General features: G+C 46.5%; 1 protein-coding gene across 12 annotated transcripts in view; it reads left to right on the top strand.

Annotated features, from left to right (window-relative positions):
• The first annotated feature begins 283 nt into the window (after positions 1-283).
• Positions 284-24,538, top strand: part of Bcas1 (brain enriched myelin associated protein 1) — an 84,672-nt gene continuing 60,417 nt past the window's right edge. For all 12 annotated transcript variants that reach the window (XM_052725694.1, XM_052725703.1, XM_052725701.1 and 9 more), the window contains exons 1-3: positions 284-360; positions 2,324-2,402; positions 15,463-16,040. In XM_052725694.1, coding sequence (XP_052581654.1) covers positions 289-360; positions 2,324-2,402; positions 15,463-16,040 — 729 coding nt within the window. In that variant the 5' untranslated portion in view covers positions 284-288. The remainder of the gene's footprint in view (positions 361-2,323; positions 2,403-15,462; positions 16,041-24,538) is intronic.

Raw genomic sequence — 24,538 nt, 5'->3', positions numbered from 1 at the left:
TCTGCAGCCTCGGTGTGAGCTCTCCGGACCCGGCAGGCACACCTATCATTCTTGCTTTGTTAGTCACAGCACTGCTGGGCCCTGGAAGCCTTGCCACCCTCCTGCCAACTGTTAGTAGATGTTCGTTTCCAACCATGCTCCCTTCAATCTTCGGTCCTTTGAACCTAGCCCCGAAGGCTTAAGGAATTTGTTTCTGCTATGCTTATATCTGCCAGTAGGTGGCAGTAAACCTTTTGCTTTGGTTTCATTCCAATGATTTCTTTCTCCTTTTTCTCTATTGGAGGAACAATGGGCAACCAAATGAGCGTCCCACTAAGAACCGAAGTCCAGGAGAAGGAACCGGAAGCAAACGCTTACAAGGTAATACATGCTTAATCGCTGGCACACTGACACCAGAAAGTAGTCTAGAGGGCGCTACTCTGTCTACAAGGGCTCCCTGACGAGATGGGGTGTGAGGGCCGACGCTCTCACTGTTGGTCAGTGGTAGTTGAAGTCCTAGAGTCTACCAAGGAGCTGGTGAAAAATGCAGGTTCTATTTGTATGTGTGGCGTGGCGGGGGGTGCTCAGTGCACCTGAGTTCTGATCCAGCACCCATGGAAAAGGTTGGGTATGGCAGCGAGGATCCCAATGTGACCTCTGACCTCCGCATGCACACACATGGGTATTGGCTGTAGTATTAAGGTAACTCCACGTAGTTAAAAGGGAGGTTTATTTTGTGGGGCAACTTACAAGTGAAGGGATAGGTTACAGGGTCCAGGAAAGGTGTAGCGCAGTCCAGCAGTGTTCTCCAGAAAACTCTGCACGATCTACCTCCAGCATCCAGGATCCAGGAACCAAGAGAGTCGGCACTTCCGGATCTCAGGTCTTAAGGGCTCCTCCTGTCTTGGCCCCACCTTGTAGGCGTGACAGTTACCGAAGCCTCAATAGGGGTAGTACTTCCAGGTCAAAGCTGGAACAGCTACCCACTACACATGGGCATGTTATGAGTACACCTCCACCACAAAATGCAGACTCTGAGACTCCATGTAAGATGAGCAATTGGAAGAAATGGTGATCTATGAAGCCTGTGTCTTCAACAACTTCCAGGTGCTGGCCAGGGAGCTGATTTAGTAGCTTCTCCAAGGTCGGTTTCCAAATGCAGTCTTGTTTCTCAGTGCTCCCCTTGGGGACACCGGACAGTATTTGGAGATGTTTTAGATAGTCAACTAAGGAAGGGGACTTTTCCGACATCTAGTGCATAGAAGCCACAATTGCCACCCACTGTCCTACAGTGCACAGGACACACACACACACACACACACACACACACACACACACACACACACACACAGCCAAGAATTCCCTAGCCCAAATACCCATAGTACTGAGGTTGGCAACCCTGGGGGTATTTCAGTGGTTCAAGACTGACCTCCGGGAAAAGTCTGAAATTACAGTGTCTGACTTTCTCCATAGAACTTTTTAACCCAAAATTATTTGGAAATCAGAGTGGACGGGAGTGCTCTCAAAGCTCCTTGATAATGGCAATACAGCGCAGGTGGAGAGTTCACAGGGCTCTCTCCTCAAAGTGCCTGGCAAGAGCTGAGGCCAAGGGGCTAGGGAGTTAGATCAGTGGGTAACATGTTTGCCTTACAAACACAAGGACTTGGGTTCGATTCCTGAAGCCCACATTAAAAAGGGAGGAAGGAAAGAAGAGAAAGAAAGAGAAAGAGAAAGAAAGAAAGGAAAAGCCAGACTTGTATATAGCAATTCTGAGGAGGTGGGAAAAGGCAGATCCATGGGACTTGTAGATTACTTGGTGAGCTCCAAGGCACTGTCTCAAAATAGGTGGATGTGACTAGTGGAACACCCTCTGAAGTTGTCCTATCCACAAGTGTGCACACACATGCATGTGCATCCACATACATACATAAACACACACACATACACTCACAGAGTGAACTTCCTATATTTGACAGGTGTGTTCACTAAAGGACTGGCTAATGGTTGCATCTGTGTGGCCACACAGGTGAATTTAGCCTGGCAGGCCACTGATTGACATGCTAGACTCTTGCTTGGTTCCTTATTAGACAGTGGACCTTTTGGGCCTCGACATCCCATGTGTGTTGTGGGACTTGCCTGCCTGTGTGAACCCAGGAGTGCTCTTATGATGATGGGAATCCAGCCAGAGTGAGTCATGTTGCTACTCCAAGGCTGGATGGAGAGCTGGCTGTTTCTACAAACACAGCTTTTAAGTATGATGTTGGAAGATGCTCCTGCAGCCTTGAGGCTCTCCCGTGAGCGTTCCCCCAAGACCTGACCACCAAAACCATATGTTCTGTTGCAGGTGATATCAGACAATGGGTGTGTTCAGAATGGGAGCCCAGTGACGGTGTCCACTCACGTGGTTCAACACTATGATGAAGGTCAGTGCTGGGGGGAAGACTGCTCTGCCGGAGTGTGACGTCATCTCTGATTCTATTTACAGTGAGCAGAGCAGGGTTGGACCACAGGTTTTCCTTGAAAGCTCACATATTTATTCCCCAGGGTGGCAGAAACCCTGGGCCCAGGCTGGTGCTTTCACATGGGACGCTGCTTGCCCTATGGTGTTAGAGCCAGAATCTAGAGGTCATCAGTTTGTTCTCCTCTGAGTTCTGGAGAGGATCTAATTCAGGCCGTTCTAACTCAAGGATGGCTGGCTTCTCCCTGGCTTCACAGCATCTCTAAATATACATGGCAGGCTGGGCATGGCTTTGCAGCAGATAAGAACAAGCAAGGGGGTGGGAATCCCAAGGGTCTGGCTTTGGAGGTCCACACACCTGACTTAGAACCCCTACTTGTCAGCTCATTGGCCACGGCACATGGCACAGCAAGGTGTGACTCCATTGCAGTTGGTGACCATTTCATGACTGACCCGGCCTCACCTCCCTGCTGCATGCCTCACCTCCCTGCTAATTCCCTGTGTGATTTTGGAGAACTGAAATCATAGAGTTACAGAAGATGAACTACAGCCCTTCCACATACTTCCAGGCTGACCCAATCAATAATCCTTATAGGAAGATGAGCTGTGCTGGGGCTAGAGAGATGGCTCAGTGGTTAAGACACCTGCTGTTCTTCCATAGGATATGGGTTCGGTGTCCAGCACTCACATGCTGGTTCATAACCATCTATAATGCCAGTTCTAAGAATCTGATGCCTTCTTCTGGCCTCCGTGGGCTCCTGTATGCCTGTAGTACACATACTCACACAGGCACACACACATTTTTGGGGGGGGTTGTTTGTTTGTTTGTTTGTTTTTGGATTTTTCGAGACAAGGTTTCTCTGTGTAGTTTTGGAGCCTGTCCTGGATCTCACTCTGTAGACCAGGCTGGCCTTGAACTCACAAAGATCCACCTGGCTCTGCCTCCCAATGCTGGGATTAAAGGTGTGCACCACCCCTGCCCGGCCAGCACACACACATTTGAAAACAAAAAGGTATTGTACTTTTCACTTCCTAAGCTGTTGGCTATAGAAATGCCACAGCCCCACTGATTTTCCACAGCCCTTCTCATCTGGTAAGGCAGGAGGAAGCTGACCCCCCAGTTTACCTTTGTCACTAAAAGCAGGAAGGAAGAGATGGCACTACGCCCAGAGATCCTGGGAAGAAGTGTCAAAGGGGCTTCTAACCCTCGTGGAAGATATTTGTTCTCCGGGCTTGCTTTTGTTTTGTTTCGTTTTTGCAAAAGCCACCGCACACCTCCCCTCGGGGACGGCAAGGCAAGGATTCCCGTAAAGCCACACTGTGTGAGCAGAGATAATGCTGCTGCTGTTTAATTAACATTTTGTTCCTTGATCACAAAAATGTGCTTTAAAAAGACACACCTGTTCTCCAGAGAGGCGCCCGAGTCACCTTCACACTGAAACAGACTTGAAGTTTGGGGCAGAAGCCAGAGGAAGCAGGGAGTGGGCACTGAGGACAGTGGAGGAGTCGGGTGGGTGGGGAGGATGCTCTGGACTCACAGGACCCCATCGTCCATGTTGTCATATTGTAGAGACGTTGACTCATACGCATGTGTGGCTTGTGCCTGGGTTCATGGGAGAAGAGTAAGGGTTTTTATCCCCTCACCTGGGACCAGTTTTGGGCACTCTGAGGTCCACAGCATCCTCACTGAGAGTGTATGCATTGGGATGCAGTGTATATCTGCAAGGTGTATACTTATGGAGCCACAGAGCATTGCAGGTGAGGGCCAGTGATGTGCAAATCAGTATCCGTCCTCTCCCAGATGGTGTCACCCTGGAACCTGTGGGTGACCAAGAGCAGGCTTTGTGAGTGGGTGAGATGGAGAGGTGGTCCTGAGCTCTTTGTGGAGGTCTGATGTCATCCAAAGGGTCATAAAGAAAGAAGCGAGGGGGACAGAACTGGAAAAGAAGCTGTGACGTTGGGAGCAAATGTTAAAGGGAGGGAGGGAAGAGGGAAGGAAGGAGAGAGACAGAGAGAGGAGAGAGAGGCTGAAAGATGGATGCTGGTAGACTTGACTGTGGCCCATACACTAAGCAGCATACAGCCTCAGAATAGCTGTGGACGTTTCTAGAAGCTGACCCACTTTTAACACGTGACTTTCTGAACTGTAAGATGCCTGTGTTGTATTAAGGCCCAAACTTGGAAGTCATTTGGTATCACAATGCATGCAAGCGTGGCAGTCTAACTAACTTGACTGGGGGTGGGGGTGTCGGCTCAGCCGCTTGCCGGTGTATAATGGTGGAGTGGAATTGGAACTGTGCAAGAGTCACCTGTGAGATGGGACCATGCCATTCTCTCCGCCCATGACGGGGTGTAAGAATGGCAGCTGTGAAGGATGAACTGGAGGAAGTGAAGGAGGAGGGGCCAACTACAGGCGAAATGGGCTGCAGTGACAACCTGTGTCACTGGCTACCCCCGATGAGTCAATCTTTTTTAAAACTTTATTTTATGTGCATGGGTGTGAGGGTGTTAGATCTCCTAGAAATGGAGTTAGAGACCATTGTGAGCTGCCATGTGGGTGCTGGGAATTGAACCCAGGTCCTCTGGAAGGGTGGCCAGTGCTCTTAGCCACTGAGCCATCTTTCCAGCCCGGATGAATCAATCTTACCTGACCAGATTCTCCCCCTTGGGTATTTATTACCAAAACTTCACAGCTCTTTCAGGGAAATAAAAATGCCCATTTCTCTCTTTCCTTGATTCTGCTCTAGTGAATTTATTCTCTTTAAAAGAAAAAAGTGTCTATCTTCACAGCTGACCGATGGCAGAGCCTGGCACATGACTGATCTGCCAGAGCACATCATTTCTCAGGAGCTGATACCTGTCTCTGTGACACACGCATAAGATGTTTCTTAGAATTAATGTCTTCCTTTTCATCCCTCGTCAATTGTCCTTAAAGAAGGAACTGCCTAATTTTGCATCTTTAAAATACATGTGTGTATCTATGTGCATGCACATACATGGAATCAGTTTAGTGAAGGGAAAATTCCCTACTCAAGTGAAAAAGGTTCCGACTGATAAGACAATGAGTGAGAATTTGCCAGTTTTGATCCTTGAGGAATTCTCCCAGACGAGGCCCCAAATCACAGCTGCCTGACAGCGGAAGAATGATGGGGCCTGGGCAGCAGCTAGTACGTCACAATCCCCCTATGTTGTCCACAGTAACTGGGGTGATAGGCCTCAACACAGTGCCAGGATGCTACTCTACTATTTTAAAACGCCTGTATGAGTTGAATAAAAGTCTGGTAGGGGGTTGGGGCTCAGTCAGTAAAGTACTGAGGTCCTGAGTTTTGATCCCCAGAATCCAAGTTTATTTTTATTTTTTGTTTATTTTTTAAGGCTGGCCTGGTGTCATATGCTTATAGTCCCAGTACTGAGGAGGTGGGGAGACATAGATTCCTGGGACTCCCTGGCCAGCCAGTCTGGCCTGCTTGACAAGGGAGAGCCTGTCTCAAAATGGCAAGATAGGTAATGCCAGAGAAAGGCTGTCCTGTAGTTTGCACGCACGCGCATACCAGTAGATGTGCACCACCTCGCATACACCTGGATACACACGAGCATACGCGTACACACGAGATTAATCAATTAATTTAAACTTTAGCAGCCCCTGAGAGCAAAGGGCTCTTTGCCATCTGTTATAACATGCAATGCACTCAAGGTCTGGACCAGCACAGTTTTCTCCAGCCTTCTGGGAGATTCTGATGCCATGGCAATGTGAGGATGGCTAAGGGCCAGTCTGAGGCTGTGTGAGGCATGGAAGCTGCAGAGAGACAGAAATGACCCCTGTCCCCACAGCTCTATGTGCGGCTCCTGGTAGGAAGCCAGTAAGAGATTTGAGGTACTCCAGCGACGGCCTGAAGTTAGAGTTTTCAATTAGAATCCCCCAACTCAAGACACCTGCAACAGTCAGTGTTCTAACCAAACACACTACACGGCAGACCCGGAGATGGCCACCTCTGTCGGTTACGTCTGCCTCACTACTTCATCATCTTAATCACGACCATTATCATCACTATAATCATCAACCATCCTCACCATTACTAGCAGCTGCCATCATCATCATCAGCCATCATTACCATAATCATTACCATCACCATCTTTACCAGACAACATCACCACCATTATCACCGTCATCACGATAGTCATCACCGTTATCAAATATTTCTTTCATCTGCTTTGAATCCTGCATCTCTTCTGTTTCCCTCTTTTCCTTCCATTTTCTCTTTCTTTTCATTACTTGTACATTTATTTTGTTTTCGCTTTCTCTTCTTCTCATGTATATGCAACATACATGTTTGCATGTACGTTGGCACACGTGTGTGTATGTGTGCGCATGTACATGCACAGAGAGGCTCAGGGTTGATGTCGCTAATCATCCTCCATTTCCCTTCCACATTATTCTTCACGGCAGAGTCTCTGAGTCAAGCCCTAACCTCACCAGTATGGCTGGCATTGTTAGCCAGCTTGCTCTGGAAACCCCCAGTCTCTACCATCCAAGGCTGGGATTGAATGACAGGCAGGCTGCCCTGCTCACGCAGCGTTTATGTGGGTTCTCGGGGTCCACCTCAAGCCCTCTTGCTTACAGTCGAGCACTTTGAATTCTGAGCCCTCTCGGTACATTTTAGTGGCATAAGGCGAGTGGATCTAGTTCACAGGCACAGTAAACATTTTGAACAATGTGCAGAGCAAGGTCAAGGCTGTGTGGGGAGATAATGTCTCCAATCTAATTTCATGGATTCTTGGACCCCAGCTCAAATACCCTTCTTCAAAGTGCCTGGATAATTTCAAGTCACAGACTGTTTTCAGAGTTCACCTAGGTTGTGGCATGCATCTGTATTGCCTCATTCTCCTTGAAGGTAAACACCATTCCATTGCCACATTTCCTTGATTCACTCCTAAGTGAATGGACATTTTGGTTGTGATTGTTTAAACTCCAGTATTTATAAATAACACATCCCTGTGCATTTGTGAGCTCATTTTTTGAATAGATATATATTTTGGTTCTCTTGGGCATGCCTATCTAGGAACAGAACTGTGGGTCATATGCTGGCTCAATGTCCACCTCTCTCAGAACTTCCTTAACTGTTTTCCAAAGCAACTGCCCATTTCACATCCCCACCAGTGATGCAGGGAGATTCCAGTGACTCAGTGATGTCACCAATACTGGCTACTGGCTACCTTTTTTGTTGCAGCCATCCCAGTGGGTATGGAATAGAGCTGTGCTGTGATTATGACTGCATTCCCACAGTGGCAATAAAACTAAGCTTCTTCCCATGTGCCCAATGACCATTTGCATATCTATATTTGGAACAGTGATGCCATCCTAACCTGACGGCTTTTCTGCCTCCTGTCCCCCGCCCCCCCCCCCCCCCCCCCCCCGTCCCTTGCCTATTACCATCTCCTCAGTAATTTACCCAGAATTCCAAACTAGCAATAGTTAGCCTTTGGCAGTCTCCTGTGTGTGGAGAGCTTGATTTCTTATCCCACCTCTATCTCCAGAGCCCACCCTAATAGCTGTACACACGAGGAAAGCAAGGTGCCACTTTCTTTGGCAAGCTACTTAACTTTTTAAAACCTGCTTACCATAGTACCTGATCAGCTTCCCTCAATGGTGAGAGGGACATTGCCAGATCACGTGCTGCTCTGAATTTCCAGACGGTTTTTGGAAAGTGATCTGGCGCCATCTTTTTTTTTTTTTTTAACTGTATATTCATTGGATTGGGGCAGCAGCTCCACATATGCTCTCCAGTCTACAGAAGAAAGAAAAACACTGGTTTAGGATTGCTAAATATAGACTTTTACCCTGGAATTGTTTGCAGGAGAGATGAAAGAAACAATATGGAAACTACCAGAATGTTCATGGATTAGGCAATGGTCATGATTAGGATGATGGTTTACATATCTTTTGCAGTATCTATATTAAGAAATATTATATAATGTTAAAAAAGAGAGAAGGCAGATTTGAATATTTTGGCTATGAGGGACAACATTTTCATATAAAAATCAAAAATATTTCTAATATAGAACTGGAGAGAGAGCTCAGTTGTAAAGTGCTTGCCTTGCAAGCAAGAGGACCCAGGTTTGAGAACCAAAAGTCTTTATTAAAAAAAAAAAAAAAAAGCTGGTTATGGCAATGTATCACTTTAATACCAGCACTCAAGAGACAGAGGCAGGTATATATCTCTGTGAGTTCAAGGCCAGCCTGGTCTACACAGCCAGTTCTAGGCTAGCCAGGGCTAAACAGTGAGACCCTGCCTTAAAGAACAAACTCAAACGGAGTGATAGTGTGAGTTAGTAATCCCAGCATGGTGGAGACAGAAACAGCAGGTCTGTGAGAGACTCTGTCAAAAAAAAAAGAAGGTGGATGTCACTTGGGTAGCAATGCCTGACACTGTCTTCTTCTGACCGTCCTACCCACTCACAATGGCAAACACAACCACCGTATACAGACACACAGGATTCCTGAGGAGCCCCAGCAGGTGCAGATGTTGGTTGCGAAAGGGTGGGAGGCAGAGAGAAGGGAAAAGACTAAGAGGGTCGTCAATTTTGTAGTACGGACATGTCTGATGAATATTATCACCTGAGTTAAGAAGAAAAAACAAAACCCCACAAGACCAGCTCAAACGTCTGCTCTGTTTGCTCCTGTTGGAACAGCTGGCTTTGCATTTGAAGTAGCCCTGCATATTCTACATTTTTTCAAAGCACATGAACAGTAGGAAGATGGTGAGGAAAGACAAGCGTGGAAAGGGTCATACCATTGCCTCAGTCTTGCCCTCGGGAACTGATCGTCAGTCACTCTTGAAAATATGTTCTGGGCAGCACAGGGTTAATAGTGCATTCGGATCCATGACATCACTCAATGTCCAGGCAAATCAAGCTGATAATCAAGACTCCATTCCCAAGTCCAAAAGCCCCCTCTGTTATTTGTGCTAGGATTTCCTGCCAAGACATCCTGGCTCTTCAGAACTGAGATGAAAAGCCTGAAATGTGATCGTTCGGTGAAATTTCCAAATCTACCATCTTCCTCCAAGCCATAAGCATCTGCCCCACGAAGCCTGACTCCAACACTTCAGAACCACAAATGCATCTGCCCAGGACTGCAGCCACAGCTGTTTGAAGTGTCATTTGACTCTTGCAACAGGACCAGACCCACAGAGGGTCATTTTTGCATACTCTCTGAGGTCTTCATCAGTTTCTTTCCCCAAGGGCTTCCCATAGCCCTTTGATATTTAAATAGAGTTCTCTTTTGAAGAACTCAACAGCTCCTTCCCTCCCTCTGCAATGAACTGCTTCGCCTGGTGTCTGAATCTGGATCCTGACACAGCAATAGCTGTGTGTCTGACCCATGTATTTTACCCATGTTAACTCCCATAATTCTGCAAACTCCCATAGATCTGCAGGATTTGGAACAACACCCTTTGTGATTACTGAGCATTCTATATCCACTTTGTGACTTACTCTAATAGATCAGGATATCAATGTGTAAGACAAGGTTGTGTAGACAGTTGTGTTGGAGGAGCTGGAAAGATGGTAGAGTACTTGCCATGTGAACATGAGGACCTGTGTTTGGATCCCCAGCACTTACATTATAAAAAAAAACAAACAAACAACAACAAAAAGCCCAGCAGCAGCACACCTATAATTCCAGTGCTGAGAAAGGAGGACCTCCGGGACTTAGGAGCAATCAGTCCAGCCAAATCAGTATGCTCGAGGTTCAGAGAGAGACCCCATCTCAAAAAGTAAGGAAATGAGGGGGTGATTGAGGAAGTCAGCTGAAGTTGACCTCTGGCCTCCATATGTTTGCATACACACATGTGCTCTTGCACACGCACGTGTGCACACACACACCCGACATACACAAAATGAGGTTTGTATGGAGAACAAGCATCGTGAACCAACAGAACAGGCATTCAGAAATGGATGCTTTATTGGGAGAGCAAAGATGAGCAGTCTCGGCTTTCCCTTTGAAAAGTTTTGTGAGAACTGGGACAAGAAATCTCAGGAAAAGAGGAGCCTGTCCCCAGCAGCTTGTTACAGGGTGGTTATTCTGCTGTAACCATCAACGTCTTCCTCTGAGTGTGTGCAAGGCTTCACCCAGGGGCTCTGCTCTCAGAGTTACCCATGTCACGTGACTTAGCCCTACTGCCAGGCTCCTCAAGACAGTTGTAATTAGACATCAGAAGACTCTGTGCACTTGGGGCTGATATATAGTGGGGAGGAAACAAAGAGTTCCAGTAGTTCTCTCTTTTCATGGGGGACATGCTCCAGGACCCCCCTGCCAGGGGTTCCCTAAAACACTTGATAGTACTGAGCTTGGGACATACTACATCGTTTTTCATCCGTGTATGCCTGTGATGATGTTTAGAGCCCAGCAAGACGGCGTAGCAGGTCAAAGTGCTTGCCACCAAGCTGATGACCTGAGTTCGATGCCTGGAACCCACACAGCGGAAGGAGAGTCCTTCGGGCTGTCCTCTGACCTCTGCACGTGTGCCATGGCGCTTGCCCCCGACCTGCGCATCCATAATAAATAAGTAGAAGACTCAATAAAAAGTGCCCCCCAAAACCAGAAGAAAAATCCAAACCAACAGGTGTACAGACATGCAGAAATGCAAAACACTGTTTAAAAAGAAAAGAAAAGCAACAAGACTTCTACAAAAACCAGAACTCCTGACACCCAAGCTCAAGACACCGAGTCGGGTAGAATGCCAGGAAGATTTCAAAAGCTTTCTTTGAACATGATTGATGACCTGAACACGCAAAGAAGCTGCTGAATTCAATCCAGGACCAGGAGAGGGAAGTCAACTACACAGAGGGACGGTGAGCAAAATGGATGAGAAAATCAGCGATATGAGTGGAAAAGTCAACAACATAGGAAAACATCAGCAAAGGAATTGAGATTTTAAAAAATTAGATAGCAATGTTGGGAGTAAAAAGTTTGATGGGTCATATTTTTTTAAAAAAAATAATACTCACACGTGGTGGAAATAATCCTCAATGGATTCCACCAAGCAGAAGAAAGAAATGCAGAGGAGATTAAGGTTAGTGATCACCTTAAGTGTAAATGGTCCTTGTCCATAAAGAGACAGGCTGGATTCCAAAGCTAGAACCAACTGTGTGTTGTCTCCAAGTAAGACATTGCACAGTCCAACAGTGGTGGCGCACGCCTTTAATCCCAGCACTCAGGAGGCAGAGGCAGAGGCAGGTGGATCTCTGTGAGTTCCAGGAGAGCCTGGTCTACAGAGAGAGTTCCAGGACAGCCAGGGCTATGAAGAGAAACTCTGTCTCAAAAAAAAAAAAAAAAAAAAAAAAAAACTAAGAAAGAATAGAAAAGAGAAAGAAAGACATGCTAGTGAAGACTCCCACAGACTGAGAGGCAAAGGATGAAAATCTGCACAGCAAATGGGAAACAGATAAACTAGGTAATCTGGTGTCTGTTAAAGTTGACTCTGAACCAAAGATAGAAGAGGTTTTAAAAGACCACTACATATTAATAAAGAATCAATTCACCAAGAAGATATAAATATACATGCATCAATTTTATAAAACAAACACTACTCATCATAAGAGGTTGGACACCTAAGCTGGACTTTGGGAGGGATGGGGGTCACTGGACCCTGAAGATGGACTTGGGAGGGATGGGGGTCGCTGGACCCCAAAGATGGACTTGGGGAGGGATGGGGGTCACTGGACCTCTTTATTTGTTCTTTCCAGTGTGACTATGTTGACTATATCTCCTTTCTGTTCTTCATATTTGTTGTCTTCTAATCAACCTACTGAGGATGAGTGGCCAAGCCCAGCTTCTCAGGGCTTCCAGAGCCCAGGCTCTGCCCCTAACACTCTGCTAACAGTATGAACTACGCAGTTGATGAGGGATGTCTTTCTATACACTGTGAATATGTTTTATTACCATTGATTAATAAAAAAGTTGCTTTGGTCTATAACAAGGCAGGATAGAGCGAGGCGGGTAATCCAAACTGAAGACAGGGAGAAAAAAGGCAGAATCGGGAAGAGATGCCAGGCAGCCGCCAGAGGAACAAGATGCATTAAAACACAGATAAAGCCACGAGACACATGGCAAAACATAGATTAATAGAAATGGGTTAAGTTGTAAGAGCTAGTTAGTAATAAGCCTGAGCAACAGGCCAAACAGTTTGTAGTTACATTATGCCTCTTAATGATGATTTTATAAATGACTGCGGGACCTTGGGACCTCAGGACCAGCAGGACAGATAAAAGCCTCCATCTACACCCAGCAGGGCTTCAGCTGTCATGAAGGGGACCCACTCAGAACTCCCTGAGTTCTGACAAGTCACCGAGTGGCTTTACCTGCTCTTGTTTCTTCCTGCTGACGGCTCTTACATGGGTTGCGTGGTATCTGGTATTGAGACTTTTCAAAGCAAAATACTAGCACATTTTTCCCCCATGGAGAGTGTTGTCTTGGGGTTTTTTCCCCCTCTGGCTATAACACCTTTCAGCTCCTTTGGTTCCCAGGCTGAACGAGAAGCAGGGAAATCAGTCCATGCTCTCAGGGCGTTGCAAAAGCCTCATCTTGCTTTCAATCCCAGTCTCTCCCTTTTCTTCACGTTTCCTCTCCCTCTGGTATGGACCAGACCCACACTCCAGGACAGGTGACAGGCCTCCCTGGCTCACGTGGTCCATGCTCTGCTTGCTTCTCTCTCCTCCTGCTGCCCTTTGCCTCTCTCCTGCAGTGTATCTGCCCCCAGTATGAGTTCCGGGGCACAGGAGAGCATCAAAGGAGGGTCAGCCAGCTTAGCTAATGCACTGACTGAGGACTTCCTGACGAAGCCTCCCTGGTTCTGTCGCTGGCCTCATCTTATGTCACTTCTCTGTCTTCTGTGTTACTAAGAGGTCACTGAGGCACACAGGCTCTCTCCTCTGGTTCCTGACTCCAAACACTGTAAGATACTGGAGTTTGGTGGAGTGACTGTGAGTGAATGCATGCACATGTGGACATGTGCTTATCGCCCCGTGTTAAAATGGAATGGAAATACAACGACGAGTCTCCGATCCTCTCCTGCCTTTATCCCTGCTCCTTGACTCCTTGCAAACAGATACCGAGACGCATCTGTCTAAGTGTATACTAAACACGATGCAGTGTTGGCAAGGATGGAGAGAAGTCGTCGACATTATCATAGTATCTGTCAGTCATTAAGTACAGCAGCCCAGACCCTGGGTGAGCTTCCCCCCAAGCATCACAACGGCCATACCAGGGAGCTATACACATTCTCATTGGTTTTATTTTATTATATTTCAAGTGTGTATATGCGTGCACTCGCATATTTGTATGTATGTAGATGTTCATATGGGTTCGGGTGCATGTGTACACATGGATGTGTGAGGTGGAGGCCAGAGGTCAACCTCAAGTATTGTTCTCAGGGGCTATACACATTTTTACTGAAACAGGGTTTCTCACTGTCTTGCCAGCCTGGAACTCGCCCATCAGGCTAGACTGGCTGGCCAGTGTGCCCCAGGGATCCTCTAGTCTCCACCTCCCCAGGGCTAGAATACCGCACCCAGCTTTTTCTACATGGGTTGTGGGGGGTGTGGGGCACAGCTACACATGGAAGGGGACATGACCTTAGGTCCTAATGCTTGTGAGGCAAGTGGTTTACTGAACGAGCCATCTCCCCAGGCCCACACCCCCATTTTGTAAGTGATGGAAACTCAAGCTCCTTAGGGATTTTCCCAGGATCTCAAAGCTTGCCAGCAGAAGATCTTCAGAATCAAATACAATTCCAAAATCCTTCTCACTGCTTTGCTACCAAGGGGCCTTGAAAAGAAGGCAGTTCAATTGGTTCAAGGCAGGAAGGGTTGGGTGTTTGGGAGTGCAGCTCCCAGGCGGTTGGGAAGCTGCCACCTACACACATTGAAAGCATGAGCTGGCTGCATCTCTAGTGCCCTCCAGCCCTGCTGAACACACCTGCTCTTCAAGGCTACAGTGTGGCCTTTCTGAGTAGTACTGTTTTAGCCTAGATATTGCCGGAGGCAATGCTGATAGATGTCTTACACTGAGACAGAAAGAACATGAACTCAGGAGTGGGCTTCTGTCTGAACTCACTGGGGACTGGAGGGACGGTGACTTCAGCTCTGGTGCCAGTGGTCTCCCTCACCAGCGGTGACAATAGCTAAGTTTCCTGACGTGTATCAAGCAGTTAGTGTATCTCAGCTACTTTTCTGTGTTCTTTAAACATATTAACCAGTGTTATTTCCTAAGAAAATGGTGAGGGCGGGTCTACCATTTCTTCATTTTTAACAGAGAGTAAAGCCAGAGAAGAATTAAATGACTTTGATTCAAAAAGATGTTTTGTTTATTTCTTTGTTTTTGAGACAAGGCCTCACTGTATGCTCTGACTGGCCTGGAACTCACAGAAATCTGCCCACGCCTGCCCCCATAATGCTGGGATTAAAGGTGTGCACTGCCACTCCCTGCCAGTGGTGGTCCTCGAATATCCCGGGGGACATTAATAAAATATGTTTGACTACCACAGCTTTGGGGTTTAAGGGCATTCAAGAGGCTGGGGTTGATGGAGTTGCTGTACATAATACGCAGGACAGGATCCCATGATAAAGAAAGGCTCAAACCCAGATGTCTAAAGTGGGGAGGGGTTGAAGGGCCTCCCAGCTCCGGAGCCCAAGCTCTAACCTATTGTGATTTCCTATTAGAAAATCTTAACTTCATGCTTCTCTGGGTTTCAGGAAGATAAAAGGTGACAGTAGACCTTGGCCCTCACACACATGGTGCTTGGCAGGTAGTGACTTCCCAGTCATGGCTCTTCTGCCTCATCAGCCTCAGGGGTCTCTCTCCCAGGAAGAGCAGGGTCAGGAGACGACGTCTACTGGGCTAACCCAGCAGGGGACAAGGCGGCCTGTCTGCAGAGGAGACTTTGTTTATCAGAACTTGGAGTCCATTATTCACCCTTGAATTTCCTGGCGTGTTGAATGACCACTGTTTATGTTTGTGTTTACAGTCGATTTGGGAATAAGCATCTCCACGGATAATGTGGCTACTTCTTCCCCCAAGACAATGGAGGCCCAAGCTGCGGCCGATGCCAGCGGAAAGAATCTTGGGAAAGAAGCCAAGCCCGAGGCACCAGCTGCTAGATCTCGTTTTTTCTTGACACTCTCTCGGCCTGTACCAGGACGTCCCGGGGACCAAGGCTCGGATTCATCGGCTGCATCGGGCCGGCTTGATGTCAGCCCGGGCACAGCGCCTGCGAACAAAGACCCAAGTGAGCACGGGGCACTTCCGGTGGCAGCTGCACCCGGGCCGGCTGCAGATAAAACCAGGCCAGGGTGCACTGAGGCCAAGCAGCAGGCCCTCCCTGCCACCTGCCCGCCCGCACCTTCACCACCTGAGTCCCGGGCAGAAGGCCCCTCCAAGCCGAAAGACTTCAGCTTTTTCGACAGATTGTTTAAACTAGACAGGGGAAGAGAAAGCACACCAGTTGACGGCCAGCCTGAAGAAGCCCAGGGGGTGAGAGACCAAGACCAGGGCGCCGAGGCTCCTGCTTTGCCAGGGAATCCCCATGGTGTCCCTGCTGGCGAGGTAAGTGCGTTCCTCTCCAATGGGTGCTTCTGTTGGGGACACTGACCTCTGCACATGTCACCCTGCTGTCACCAAAGTCCCAGACAGGGCAAGTTTAGCCTCTTTACGTTTGTGCGGAAACATCCAAAGAGCAATCTGCAACCTCTGTTTTATGTAAAGAAAGAGAGGGGGTAGGTGATGTAGAGGTGAAGGTAGCCTCCTTATCCACGGCTGAGGTACAGGGCTGGTGTTTATGAGCCCAGACAGAAGGGCAGGAGGGCAAGGAAAATGACCTCTAGCAAGCTGAAGTACCAGGCCGGGATGTAGACTGTGAGTACTTACCTAACATGCTTGAATTCCTGGATTTGATCCCCATGGCCGCATACACCAGGCATGGAGGCTCAGGCTTTTAATCCCAACACTTGGGAGGTGGAAGCAAGAAAATCTGAAGTTCAAGGTCATCCTTGGCTACTTAAAGCCAGCCTGAGACACATAAGACCATGTCTCAAAAAAAAAAAAAAAAAAACCAAAGAATTAATTATATCATGACTATTAGACTCCAGACAAAATTTCTGGATAGTTGAAATTGGGAAAAGACAATAAGACTAATGTATTGAAGTTTCCTGGTATCAATATTTTCACTACACCCATAAATTTGGGCTCAGGGTTTATTGAAATGTTCTTTCACATGTCTACTCCCAAACTGTACTAGTTTGGCAAACAGTCCAATGAGGAGCATGTGGGGAGGGGTCAGCCAAGAGCCCCAAGGTGCTCCTCTGAGGGCTATGACCTGGTCACCGATACTCATGATGATGGCGGGCAACTGTTTACACACATCGCCTGGGTAGAGGAACTCTGGCTGGGTTTGCATCATTACCCATGGACACCCAGAGCCGTTCGGAGGTGGTGACTTTTAAACAGTCATAGGTCTTTAAGATGTAGGGATCCAAAGCCAGTCCGTCACCTGAGTCATTTATAAGAGAGGAGGCTCTGCCCGTCTTTGCACGGTTGCCCCATGACTCGGCCAAATCCTCCTTCATCAAACAAATCAAGCCAGCATCACCAGCCGCAAACCCGGGGCATACTCAACCCACTCTTCCTCTCAAAGAACTCGGTGGCGAACAGTTTTGAAGTGGTGCTTGCAAACTTGGCCTCCTCTATTGGGCTGGGATGAGGACACCCTCAGAGAAGGCGGCTAGATTTCATTGCAATAGGTTCCCAGGTGAGGCTGGCTTCAAGATACCATCTGTGTTAGAGAGACAGCAGGTATGAATGCAGTCCAGCCCAGGGTGACATCTGGAGTTGAAATCATCTTCCAGAGTAACCCCACCCCCAATTAGAGACATGTTTTCTTTCCTGGATAAAAGACCTCTCTCACTTACATTTGCCAAGGAAATGTATGTGCTTAATTGTGTCATACTTCAAATTTCCATATTTTTTTTTTGGTTGGCAGTATCATTGAAATTTGAAATATTGAGTGTCCATCATGTACTATGCACACACAAAACAGTTTTTTTGTTTTGTTTTGTTTTTTACATAGTATGAGATAACCATTTCTCCTTCAGCCTACAAGTGCATGGATATTTGAATGCATATATGTACAAGGTTTTTAAAAAACCGAACAGCAAAAAAAAAAACGTCGCCTTCTGATTTGTACAGGTTTCTCATCTGGCCCCTGGGGCCTACTTCCGTGTTTAGGGGAAAACCAATTGTTTTTTAAGTATAGTGAGAAAATACAGCTCTCAGAAACTAACATGAATAAAACGTCCCAATCAATAGCATTCTTGGAGCTCGTACCACCACAATGCAAAGTTGAGCACTGGATGGATCGATTCAGAATTCTTAGGGTAAATTATGCTTTGGGTTCTGCCATGTCAGCTCTCCCTCCCCGTCTCCCATCCCCCACAGTTCTGTGCCTCCACCACGCACTGTCACTGCATGCTGGCTTTGGAAATCCAGCCATAGAGCCACCGTGAATTAGGACAGAGATAACTGGCCCCCATCTCATCCTGGAGAGGGGAGGGTAAACACACAAATCTGTGTTTTCAGAATGACAATCTTATTTGTGCGCCTCATAAAACTACATTCAGACCATAGCATAATTAAAACAAGGCAAGAATTCATGGACAAATGGAGCATTTACCACAGAGGCCAAAGAAAAGATAAATTATAGACCTGAAAGTCTGACTGAGCTGTGATTCACACAGACCAACTGGTTGGCAGGGATGCGACTCCCCCCCCCCTCCCCAACTGAACCGGGGTTCTAAGATAAACATTTAATAGATTTCATCGCACGTGCACAAAATGACCCTATAATGGAAATCTGGCCTTACTGGTTATAAAAGAAAACACTGTTTCTGTTACCTCATGGTCCTTCCAGGGGTATCTTTGTGGTAGGGGGTGGATGCACGGATGAGTGATGGGTGCCAGAGATGGTTCCTTCCTTAAGACTTAATGCTTCTTTTTGCTTATAAACGTATTCAAGTTCTGCACTGACTGTTTGAACATGAATCTTGTACATGAGAAGGATGGTTGGCTCTCTTAGCCTAGCTTCTCATCTAACAAGTTTCTTTGCCCCCCCCCCCCGAACTAAGCTTTTTATTACAATATTTATTTATTTATTCTGTGAACGTGCGTGCGTGCACGTAGGTCAGAAGACAAACTGTGGCAATCGATTTTCTCTTTCCATCATGTGGGTCCCTGAGTTCAATCCCTGGTCTTCAGGTTTGGCAGCAAGCTCCTTTATTTGGTGAGCCATCTCAACAGCCCTTGCAGATATTCTTAAGAGATGCCAAAACTGAAGCTTTGGGTCACTCAGGCCACGTAGCTGAAGAGCCAGCTTGCTGTTTTCGCCTCCTGCTCTCCTGCCTCCCAGCAATGCACTCAGAGATGCTCACCAAGTGAAAAGACTACCTCTAAAAATGAGAAAATGAACCGGATGGTACATGTCTGTAATCCTAGTGTTTGAGAGGCAGAGGCAGGAGAATCCGATGGTCAGGGTTATCCTCTGCTACATCGTGAGCAGGAAACCAGCCTTGACTGCACGAGATCTATCTCAAAAAACAAAACAAAACAGCAAATGAGCAATCAGTTCCAGAGTGTCAAACTGTGGATACATTGGGATAGGAAATAGAGGAAAGTGACGATTCAAATGGATGGGAGGACAATTTGGAAAGCATTATCTAAGAAGACAAGGAAAAGTTAGTGTGTGTGTGTGTGTGTGTGTGTGTGTGTGTGTGTGTGTGTGTATTTTCTTTCTTTGCACAATACCAAGCAGTACTTAGAAATCTACTGCCATATGTCAGCAGCACTAAAAGCACTTCTCTCTAATAACTGTGAATGCAGTTATCAGTCTAGAGAAATGCATGTGACAGAGATGCCTCCTGTGATCCCTCATTGCTACTCCCCTGTCAGCATGGATGTCCACTCCTTGCCAGCAGCAAACTCATATTCCATTTCAGGCCCTAGGTAAGAGTGAGCTCACGCCTGTGTCCCTCTGCGAAACCCCACAGTAATTACTGATGCCAAAAACCAAAGTCGGAAGCTGGGGACGTAGCTCAGCTGGTAAAGTGTTTACCTAGTGTGCCTGAGAGCCCGGGTTCCAGTCCCAGCATGGCACAAACTAGGCCTGTAACCCCAGCATCAGGAAGGTGGAAGGCAGGAGGATCAGAAATTCATAGTCATCCTCAGCTATATAGTAAGTTTGAGTCCAGCCTGGGCTACACCAGACTTTGTCTCAAAACAAAAACACAAGCAAGAACATCCCATGGAGCTAAAAATCTGTGTTCACCTGCCTGAGCTGATGGGAATCAAGCTGATAAACTCCTAGCCTTCTGATCAAGGAGAAGAGACAGGGAGCCAGAGGAGGGAAGGAAGGAAGGAAGGGGACTCTTGCCTACAGGAAGCAAGGGGGAACCAATGGCCTTCTTTGATATTCTTTCTACCCTCCACCCCAGTCACAAACAACCAGCATGGTTAATGTAAGAATCGCATTCCCCAGTGAGCCTGTGGCTTCTTTGGGTGATGTAAATCCAGTGTCTGGAGCCCTTGAGAGACTTCTCTGGGGAGACACAGACAAGCTCATGCACACTAAGGTTTGTCTGCAGAGGATCAAAGACAGGCGGCCATTTCCGTGTGGAGCCTCTACAACGGTTCAGTTACTCGGCTCAGTTAGAAAAAGCAAATAAAATTGACAGAATTGCTTCTTTCTTCACCCAAAGAGGAAGGAAGTGGGTAAGAATTCTTAGCTCTCTCTCATAGAACATGGCAGAGGACAGTAGAAACATACATATATATATCTTTCAATTTTACGTGAATGAGTATTTTGCCTGCTGCGATGTTTGTGTATCATATGCATGCAGTGTCCCCAGAGGCCAGAAGAGGGCGTCAGAACCCCTGGAGCTGGACTTACTGAGGAGCCATTTGTGAGCTACTATGTGGGTGCTACACCCTCCCGAAGAGCCGTAAGTGCTCCTAACTGCTGAGCCATCTCTCCAGCCCTTTGATTTTTATATTTTCGGGTTTATTTTATTTCCATTCAGAGACTAATCATTCCCAGTTAACTCCATGGATCTCTATGTGGCTTGTTTCAATCCTGGATGGTGACAAGGCAAATATAAAAATTTTTTTCAAGCACACTCACCTTTCAAATGACCCACTTTATAGTTAAATATTTGTTGAGACATTTAGCAACATTTTATCCACAAGATTATTTATTTGCTTTTTATTTATTGCAGTGCTGGGATGGGACCCAGGGCTTTGTGCATGCTAGACACTCTACCAACCGAGTGCTCAATCCCCAGCACAAGGATTTTTTTTTTTTTTTAATTCTAGGGTCCTTTGCAAGAGAAAAGTTCCAATTTGGGGAAGACCCACTACGTCCTAACTCTTCACCAGCCTTCTCATGCACCAACTCTTCCATGGAGAAAAAGAGAATGAAAAATATTGAAATTATTAATAGTGATTTCTTGTCCATAATGGCTCAATGAATATAGTTTTCCAATTTGCTCATTTCTCTATATTTTCTATTATTTTTAGGTTGTTTGTTTTTAATTTGGGGAGGAGGATTGAGACAGGGTTTTGTAATATAGCCTAAGTTGGCCCCAAGCTCGAAGCAATCCTCCTGCATCAGCCTCTCGAGTGCTGGGATTACAGGCATGGGTTGCCAAACCGGGTTTGTTCGTTTCACAAAATGAACCATGCAGTGAATCCCCAAAGAAAAAACACAAAACGAAACCAACACATCCAGTATTTCCTCGGTTCGTCCAGTAAGTGGCGCTATGGGGCTGGAACATCCCAAGTCACATTGGACATTTGGGTTCCTCCCTCCCTGGTCACATTGGCGCCCAGAGATGATTTTTCTCTCTCTTCAGCTCCCAAACTCAGCGATCCAGATCTTGTGTGGCAATTCAACGCTGGCTTTTCAAAGAAACCTGTCTCCAGCGCTGTCCAACAGTGGCAGCGTTTGGCGCCCTTTCCTGGTGGACATTTCCTAGGTTGATTCGATTGCATTCTTTCCCAGGCTCGCCATGGGCTTAAAACGTGAGAATGCATTTTTATTAGTCAGTGTGAATCAGAGTAGGACTCGTGAGAGAAATAAAAGCAACTTTTCCCTACATTGATAATACATTTTTTATTTTCCTCAGTAACTGTGAACTTTGTGGTTTTAAAAAAAAAAGCATATATTGTGTATGGAATAATCACAATTCACGAATGAAGCCACACAAAACGCTTTTAGTATCTTCTTCCCAGTCGCTAACTTACTTCCTTTTTAGGCAAATTAGCGTCTAGTTGCAGCTCTGAGAATGAACCAACCGTCTTTCTCCTCCTGAATCTAATGACTCCATGTGGGTGCCTCTGCTCCAGGAAGAAGGAAAGTGAATGAGAGACACAGGTTGCCGAGCAGATGACACCCACGGTGCTGTTGTGGCATCCCGGGGAGAGGAAAGCCGCATCCCTCGCTTTCCTTTGATCCCAGGCAGCACCCGGCTCCAATTTCTAAGGGATGGAAACCATGGACAGGAGCCGAGGACCCTCCTGCACTTCCCTCCTCCTTCCTTCAGAGCTCTGTGCTTTCAGCCCTGGTTCTTGGGGTAAAGGTTTACAATGAAGTCAACTCTAGCCAAGCTTTGAGCTGCCGTGGTCCTGTTCCCAAGACCCTGCTGTGGAGGAAGCGAGGCACTTCTCCGAGGAAGCAAGGCAGGGCATCACATCCCTGCTTCGTCCCTGAAATCCTAGTTGACGGTTAAAACCAACCAACACAGTAATGCGCTCTCCTGGCTTAAAACAAGAAATTACAATCCATACATTTGTCTATCATGTCACTGACTAAATAACATTTGTATTTTAATGTATCTTTCTATCATTTCTTTGGACAGAAATAAAATCTGGCTTCTTAATTTCTTCCCTCTTCCAGAAATGGTAATATAGTATACCCACTATCTGTTCCATGCTTTTTAATCAGTTAATATTTTTCTGTACATCAAGAGCTTCCTCATGCTGAAGAAGTAGTCTACTGAACAGATAGACATACCAGGATGTGCTCAGCCATGTCCTAACTTCCTCTGTCAGCCTTCTGATAGCAAAGACCTTTTTCCTCTGTCATTTAGCCCGTGTGCTGTTAGATTTAGAACAAACTCTTAGAAATGGAATTGCTAAGCAATTTTTTTAATATTTGGTAAGAACTTAACAAAAATTGCCAGGTATTTACCAAAAATCTCCCATGCTTGCCCTCTATCCAGATTGAATTAGTTTATAGTCTATTGGCAAAGCCTGGGCACCTGTTAGCACAGCCTGCCCGATGAAGGCTTTTACAAACATTTGGATTCTTTACTTTCCGCTCGTTCTCTTCATGACTTCTAGGTTTCATGTCATAGACACAAAAACCTTTAAGTCTAGAACTGCACGATTTCCCTCATGTTTTCGTCTAGTGTCTTTACTCATTTGGATTATTCCCCTGAGCTGGGGTGGGGCTATGACACCAAGTCAAATGGTACCCCCCACCACCTCACCCCGACTCCCGCCAGCCACCCCACCCCGGTTGACTGTTGTTTATCCCTACACTTCTCATCAAAATGTCTTCTTCACCTCACGGGTTTGCAGTGTCATTCATGTCTGGATTAGAGTCCATACATCTTTAGGGAAAATAGCTTGCATGGCTTTTGGAAACATGGGACCATATCCAGCAGTGAAGAATGATAGGGGGCAGTAGACTTAGGACCAAATCTATTGCTGAGAAGACATTTGAGCAAACCTGGAGTCCCCACTCCAGATGAATGATCCGATTTAAGGCAGTGTGGTTCTACAAGTCTTTCACTCTGGAATTACATAGGACAGGGTTCAATCCCAACTCTGCTTTTTGATCATAGGCAAGTATTTATTCTTTTCATACAGCAATTTCTTCATCTGCAAGTTGGAATTGTAAATAGAGCATCCTTCATCAGTCCTCATGAGAACTAGTGTGGCATCGAGCTGGACCAGTGTGTTTGGTTACTGCTAGAATGAGAGTGGGCATTGGTCCTCCTCTTTACATATTCCTCAGTAAAATCTGTGGCTACAGAATATCCATCATATGGCTGTAGTCTAATTTCACATGTTAATACCACATGCTAATTCATTTGATTTTCCAGTACTCATCAACACCACATGCTAATTCATTTGCTTTTCCTGGACTCATCGGATTCTGCAGGGGTTCTTAGTCACGCCTCTCTCACTATCCCACAAGCTTCTTTCTCTTCTGACTCTTGAAGCAGTTTCCCAGGCCGTGAAAGGATTAGACAGAGAAATTCTCTAACCTAGTACTATCCACAGTGGCATCTTACAAGTCGACAGTGTAGTGTCACAGTCAGGTGTTGGCATTGATGTAGACACAGAGGATATTTCCATCTCCACAGATCTACATCCATCCCGCCTCCTCCTCCAACTCCCACAGGCTAGACTGGAACTATTATGTAGCTCAGGCTGACTTTAAGTCGCAAACCTCTTGCCTCAGCCTCTGTTGGGTTGGGATTGCTGGCCTGTGCCTCAGGTCCCCTCCATTCCTCACTCCTAGCAATCGCTAATCAATGTGTCCTCCATTCCTGTTGATTTCCCATCTCAAGGCTGTTATATCAGCAGAGTCATATGCTTTGAGCATTTTTTGACGAACATTTTCCCTCAACGGACTTTGCTATGGATGGATCCAGACCATCGCCTGTGTCAATAGATGCTGCCTTTTCCTTCCTGTTTCATTGCTGAGGAATGCTCCATGCTGTGGATTTATCGGCTTGTTTAACTATTTTTAAAAATTGTTTAATCATTGAATGTTCCCCCAGTTTGGAGTGGTTATTAATAAAGAGATGATGGACATTAATATATGGGGTTTTGTGAATATAGGATTTGTTTCTCTAGAAGAAAAGATCAGGAGTATAGCTGGCACCACCCTCAAGCTTGGTCAGAGAAGCAGAGACTCACAACTGATCGAGGTGCTGAGAGCAACTGTCTTAACCCTAATGCGACATTTATATCCCTACCACCCCATG

The sequence above is a fragment of the Peromyscus californicus genome, unplaced genomic scaffold, assembly GCF_007827085.1.
Source record: "Peromyscus californicus insignis strain IS unplaced genomic scaffold, ASM782708v3 Scaffold_7__1_contigs__length_154581171, whole genome shotgun sequence".
Lineage (NCBI taxonomy): Eukaryota > Metazoa > Chordata > Mammalia > Rodentia > Cricetidae > Peromyscus > Peromyscus californicus.
The sequence above is the reverse complement of the archived record's forward strand: the minus strand, read 5'-3'. Positions and strand labels throughout refer to the sequence as shown.